The sequence below is a fragment of the Condylura cristata genome, unplaced genomic scaffold (genome assembly GCF_000260355.1).
Source record: "Condylura cristata isolate star-nosed mole 26May11 unplaced genomic scaffold, ConCri1.0 scaffold00013, whole genome shotgun sequence".
Lineage (NCBI taxonomy): Eukaryota > Metazoa > Chordata > Mammalia > Eulipotyphla > Talpidae > Condylura > Condylura cristata.
In genome coordinates, this window is record NW_004567114.1 from 8,481,124 (window position 1) to 8,487,731 (window position 6,608).

Consider the following 6,608-nt stretch of genomic DNA (forward strand, 5'->3'; position numbering starts at 1 on the left):
ATGGACGTGACGGTCTCGGAGCTCATGGAGCTCTTCCTGCAGAGCCCGCTGGTGACCTGGGTGAGTGTCCCCGCTGCCCACCCCATTGTTGGGGCCCCGGCGTCTCGCCCGGCCGGCTCGCGGCTGCGGGGAGCCTCGGGACTCGGGCGCTCGGCAAGTTCCCAGCCAGGGTCGGGGTCCGCGCCCTGGGGCCGGGAGGCGTTCCCAACCCTGGAGCCGGCGCGCGGGGGGCTGGACCCCGCTGAGCTCTCGAGCCGGCCGGGCACCGGGCGGCTACACCTGTTTCCCAGCCCGGGGCTGGACTGGCGCCCTGGAGCCGGCAGGGTCGAGTGGCCACCCCAACTCTCGCGGCTTGACCGCTCAGGAAAGAGACCCACTGTCCCCGAACCTCGTGTCGTTTTTGCAACCCGGAGACCAGCGGGTGAATGGCGGGGGGATTGGGGGGCAGGGTGTGGGAACGCGTACAGGCCGGGGTGCGCGCGATGATTTCCAATGGATTTGAGACGTGAGAAATTTATTGAAAAGTCTCGGGGTTTTTTGTTGCTTTTTTTTTTTCTTCCCGCTCTGGGGAGCTGGAGAAAAGTGGTGAGGAAGTTTTCCTCCTGCTGTCGCGCGACCGTTGCCTGGCGCGGGGAGGAGGCTCCCCAGAGAAGGGTGCTCTTGGGCGCCCGCGCGGGTGAACCCCTTCCGCCCACCCTTGCCTGCCGGCTCCCCACCCCACCCCCCAGGGCGTCAGGCCCTGTGAGCGCAGGGAGGTGACTTTCCCTCCTTCCTCTCCCTGTCGTCCTCACAGGTGAAAACTTTTGGCCCATTCGGCAGCGGCAGCCGGGACAACCTGACTATGTACATGGATTTAGCCGATGGCATCTTTTTGAACCAAATCATGTTGCAAATGTAAGTTATTTCGGGAAGGAAGGACAGGAGTGCGCAGTAAATTTGTGGAAATGGTGTTTAAGATGGTAATAGAAGGTGCCTTAGTATCTCAGTATTGGGGTGCCTTTTGCCATCCTTGGGGGTACAGAGAACACTGGACAGCAGCTTGGTGGCATGCTTGAGGAAGGAAGGTTGGACTTGAAGGGCTGCTCCAAACGTTGTGAGATTGGCCAAAAACACGCAGGTAGAAAAGAAAAAAAAACCTTTGGGGGTAAGGGAGCCTCTGGTTACCGGAAGTGTCGGGGTGGGCCTGGCTCATCCATGAGCGGCTGTAAAGTTTCTAGCCCCTTTCATCTCGCCTTCACTGCCAGTTGGGCTCATCAAGTGGGCATGGTTAAGTCCTCTCATGAAGCGGATTTACACTCACCGTGGAGCTGGTGTTCCAGGATGCCCTGGTCCTCTGTCTTAGAGCTTGAATTAAGCAGGGTCTTGGTGGAAGTTACATTTGCGCGGGCCGGCGTGACCACATCCTTTCCTGTTGCTGAACTGTGCAGAGTGCCTGTGATAGCTGCCTACTTCAGTAGGTGCTGAATGCATTGTTTTTAACTCAGACACTGGAGGGAGTATTGGAATCGGGCTGGTATGATTTGCAGGCGCTTGAAGCCAAGAGAGCTGGCCTGGCGGGCTGCGGTCAGTCCCCTCATGCTCACCTGCCCGGCTGCCTCTAAGCAGGTTGCCCAATGGAGCCTGTTACGTAAAGGCTCGCTTCATTGGGGCGCACGGAGGAGGGAGGAGCAGCATTTGACTCCGGCACATTCAGAAAGTGGTTTAAACAGACATCCCTGAAAAGTCTGCTTTAAAAAATTTCCCAAGAGCACAGCCCCCTTCTGTTGTAATAAGTCACTGGGTGCGGTGCTGCGGGAGAGATGCTTGGGTCGTAATTTTTCCTAAGGCACCGCCGGTGCTACCAGCCTGCTGTTTGATTAGGCTCTAACTAGGCGAATCTGTCATCCGATTCCGGGACGTGGGTGAACCGGGTCTCCTGGGGACTGCACCAGGGTGTGATCAGGTTCTGGCCACCCTCCCCCATTCTGTTAGACCCCAGGATGACTGGATTCCTTTGCTGCAGTGACCAGTGAGATTTCAACCTGTCCTCACCCAAGCCCAAGACTGTTTAATTAAAAAACCAGCAGTGTCCCAGCCTTTTCATCCAGCTTTTACACCCAGGCAGAGGGGACAACAAAAGCCTTGGGACTCTTTGCTCTTTCTTCCCTGACCTCTGGAATTCCTCGGCGTTTACCACTTGCTTGTAAATCAGGAAAGCCTGTTGGCTGCTCCTTTGAGAAACGCCAGCTCTCGCTTGTTTGCATTTGGCCAGGGCTGAGCTGGGTCCGGTGGGCTTCTCTCCCCGCTCAGCAATTTAGTGTTATTTTCTCCTCTGTGATAGGCCAAGTTCGTCCTTCCAGAATGGGAAACAGATAAGTCCGCAGCTCTGAGGCTTCCAGCAGGGCTGCTGTGTCTTGTGGGTCAGAGGAAGTGGCTCCCCAGTGACAGAGGGTGGGTGGCTTTCCAGGAGGAAAGAGAGGTGCTGGGCTTACTCACCTGCCCACGCAGCCTGGCTCCGGGTGATGGACATCTCAAGGTGTGCGGGAAGCTGGCTCTTCACGGGGCAGGGGATCTCTCTGCAGGTGGTGGGAATGTTCTAGAAGTTGACCAGGAGGTTTCATTTTTAAAACTCATTCAGCTCTAACTTAAAGTCTATCGTTTCACTCTAAAAATGACATCAGTCAGGAGAATTAAAAAAAGAACTCCAGCCCTCGTGCCCCAGCCTGGGCAGCCTGCCTGGGTTGGCCCTGGCACCAACCCCCGGCAGTGGCAGGTGGGTGCCTCCCTGCCGAGCTGGCTGTGGGGACAAGCAGCGTCTCTCTCTTGCCCTGTGTCTGGTGTGCCCACACCCCGGGGCGGGAGGCTCCCCAGGGGAGGTTTTCTCTTCCCCAGTCTACGGTTCCCCCCAGTCTTAGACCCTGGGTTTCTGTGTGAGTCCTAGACCCTCCCCTCCATGCAGGGACTGGGAGGGGTTTCTTGGGGTGGGGGCCCAAGCCTGTGCTCCCTCCTGACACTGAGCTCAGCGTGTTTTTGCTTGTGTGGACTGGAGAGCTGTCCGGTAACCAGGAGGTTCGGAGACGGCGCTCTTCTGCCTACTCCCCTCCTAGGAGTTCTGTGCTATGGGCCTAGAATTTGATAAATTCTTCCCACTTGGTTGAACCTGAGGAAACGGCAGAGAGCAGCAAGCCAACTAGGAGGGCAGATGAAAGGCGCGTTACCTGACACTCCAGCGCCATATGGAAACTGGCTAGCGGTCACGTGACTGTACCTGGCCATTGTCTGGCACCTGAGGAAGGCTGCCAGTCTGGTGACATCAGTGCTGGAAGCAGGAAAGCCCTGTGGGCCCAGCTTTCAGGGGAGGCCCAGGTCTCGGAGAATCCCTGAGTGAAAGTGAGCCTTGAGTGGCGTGTGGCGCCGCCTGGGGAAATGAGCTGAGTAGTCCTCTGGCCGTCCAGCCTCGGTGTCTCCTGCTGGGGACGCAGGGGAAAACAGGGTCGCTGGGTCACTTTGGACACCTGGCTGTCTCGTCGGGCGGGCACAGCAGGGCGGTGACTGGCATCAGGCAGGCGGGTTCGGATCTCTGCCACGCATGAGTCCTGTTACCTTGGGCAAATTACTTCAGCTCTCTCTAAGCCTCAATTTCCTGATCTGTAAATAAGGGGATGGTTTTTTTTTTTTATAGACTTGGAGGATTAAACCAGATTATGCCTACAGAAAACGCCCAATCGCTGTCAGTCATCATCGAGAGCCGGAGCCGGGCGCCGGGCGTATGTGTGCCTGGCCTTGTCCACCTGAGAGAGTGGACACTTTCTGACCGGCCCTGACAGCTGTTGAGTGCAGCTGGGGATGAGGGACCGGATCTGTGCCCGCCCCAGGCCTGTGGCAAACCAGCGCTGTGGGCTCCCTTCAGACTCTTTCCTCACCCCCCACGCTACCGCGCAGCCCTGGGAAGTATAGTGATCACTCAGTGGGAGAGTTGGGCCTGTCAAAGGCGGCTTCTCCAGGTGTGTACTGGGCGGAGTTTCCCTTCTGCAGGTGTCACCGTTGAGGATGATAAAGGCAAATACTTGTTATTGAATGCAAAGTGTGGACACAAAGTGGTTGGAGGCAGAAAGATTTGTATTTGGCAGTTTCATTGGTTTCCTTTTTTGATGGCAGCCTGTGCCTTTTTTAAAAATTTATTTATTTATTGCATATAAGAACATAGGCCAGAGTGTGTGTGGGTTTGGTTTGGGGTGGGATAAGTGGATTCACTGGAGACAGAGTGGGGAGAAGAACAGGTGGATGGACGGAAATACACCTGCTGAGCGGAGCAGCAGGTGAGACAGGAGAGGTCTTCTGCGCCCTGTGGGTCAGCTCCCTGGCCGGGGATGCATCTCACGCAGTGGCTGAAGACAGCTTCATAGTGCTGTGTTTTAACCCGTTGTGCCACCAGGGAGCCCTTCAGTTTTACATTTAAGAAGCCTTTGTAATAGGATTAAAAACTTGAGGGCTGGATAGCTAAGCCTAAAGGACACCTTTTGCTTTAAAGTTCTAGGGCAGAGGCCCTCCCTGGTGGCATTAAGGGATTAGGGCTCAGCACTGTGAAGCTAGTTCAATCCCCGGCCAGGGAATGACCCACGCGGCGCGGCAGACCGCTCCTGTCTCCCCACTCCCCTCAGCAGTGTGTATCAGTCACTCTGCCTGTGCTGCCCCCTACTCTATCTCTGATGAATCCCCACGGCCCTCCCCCACCCCAACTTCTGCCCTGTACTCCGGTTCTTGAATGCATAAGTAAACCTTAAAAAAGTTGTAGGGCGCATCAGGGCCTGCTCTCCGGGTAGACACCCTGATGGGGGACTGAGTGTTTTTGTTCCGGGGCTGACTTGTCAAGAAGGCCCTTGTGAGTGACGGCAGTGGGGAGACACAGGTGCACTTGGTCCCGATGCTGCCCTCTTCCTGGAGTAGCGGAGCAAGGATGGCTCACGTCGACCAGTGCAGACCTGGCCTTCGCGTGCACACTGGGGCCTGTACCAGCACCCCTGTCTCCTGTCCAGTTCCCTGCAGCGCAGAGGGGCCTCCACGGTGCAGGGCAGAGGGTTGCAGACTGTTCTTAGCACAGTTGGCTTTTGCTTCGATGTGTCTCCTAGGAACCTGTCTTCACATGAGATGAGCGCCTTGGCTAGAGGAAGGAGCGTAGTAAGGGTGAGGCGCTCCGGAGTGCCTTGCTGCCAGCTTTCTGCTGCCCTGAGCTGGGGGGAGCAGAGGCAGGGATGTCAGAGGCCCCTGCTGTCTCCTGGGATGCCCAGGCGGGGTGTGGGGTGCCTCTGCTCACACCGGGGTAGCTCACCCAGCGCGACTTCCCCCCTGTGCCCGGGTGGTGGGGTCCCACCTGCCTAAGTGTGAGCTGGGCTGTAACAACAACACAGAAAAACCTTGCTTGTTCTCTCAGTTCTGCTTGCTGTGGGGGGGCCACTTAATGAAGGTGCTTCTCGTCGTTAGGCGGCTGGAGTAAGGGGAGAGACTTGCATCTTTCAGATAAACTGTTTTGTTGGGGCTTGGTGCTGTCTGGGGCTAAAAATGCCTTTGCGGTTTAGATACTGAATGCCGCCTCTATTCCTAAATTAATCTCCACTGAACTGTTCACCTTTATTTTCTCAGTAATGAATAGCTCCAAGTGCAACATGTAACATGTAAATGGCTTGGCCAGGCTCCATTACTGTGTGGGGACAGTAGGAAATGTTGTCCTGTCCCATGAAAATTGAAAAGGGGTTCTCTGGTTGCCCCAGAGAAGCTGTGTGACTGTTGAGGGGTTTGTAGATACAGGATAACTGGAGAAAATCCACAGCTGATTTTTTTTTTTAAAGATTTATTTATTGATGCATACAGAGCTGGGGTATAGGCCAGAAGTGCAGGGGCGGCGAGAGGCTTCACCAGAGACAGAGTGGGGAGCAGAACAGGCCGACCGACGAAGTCCACTGCCGAGGGGAGCAGCGGCGGGTCAGGAGAGGTCTGCGGCGCCCTGGCATGGCTGATACTGCATGTAGGCACAAAGGACTTTGCAGACACACTGCAGCGTACGCTCAGTGTCCATCCAGTGTTTGCTCAATGCTTGAATTTTGAATAGCCTGCGTCTCCAAAAGTAAGAATTGCCCTAGTACACTTGAAGTGGTCTCTTGGCAGTTTTGCATTCACTGCTGGCTTTGGATGAGCACGCCAGTGCCGCCTGGGCTCCTCGCCGCCCCCACCACCCTCCCGTGCTGGCCCTCCGGCCAGGTGACCGGCTCCCTCCGCCCAGCCCTGGGGCTCAGCTCCCTCACCCCAGGGCAGGCAGACGCTCCTGGTGCCTGGAAGGAGGGCATCAGTGTGGCGCCCTAGGTCGGCGCTCCGCTGCTTGGAGTCTGTTCGCTTCCAGTACGCAGAGGATTTCAAGAAGAGTCCTGATGACTGAATGATGATTCAGATTTTGAGTTTTCATCTCAACCAGTCCTGACTTTTGCCAGAGACTGGAAAATAAATGACACTTTGGGGGTCCCCCACATGAATTATTTGTCTTTATTCATAGCATTTTTTTTCTAGGTGCAACATTGCGTTGTGTCCCTGGAATGCAAATTGCAGGCAGGACCAGCAGTTGGGCGATAGGATAGGAC

General features: G+C 55.9%; 1 protein-coding gene across 1 annotated transcript in view; it reads left to right on the forward strand.

The window, feature by feature from the left end:
• Positions 1–6,608, forward strand: part of CCDC88C (coiled-coil domain containing 88C) — a 115,285-nt gene continuing 108,677 nt past the window's right edge. The window contains exons 1-2 of the mRNA XM_004682042.2: positions 1–60; positions 794–894. Of these exons, the coding sequence (XP_004682099.1) occupies positions 1–60; positions 794–894 (161 nt within the window). The remainder of the gene's footprint in view (positions 61–793; positions 895–6,608) is intronic.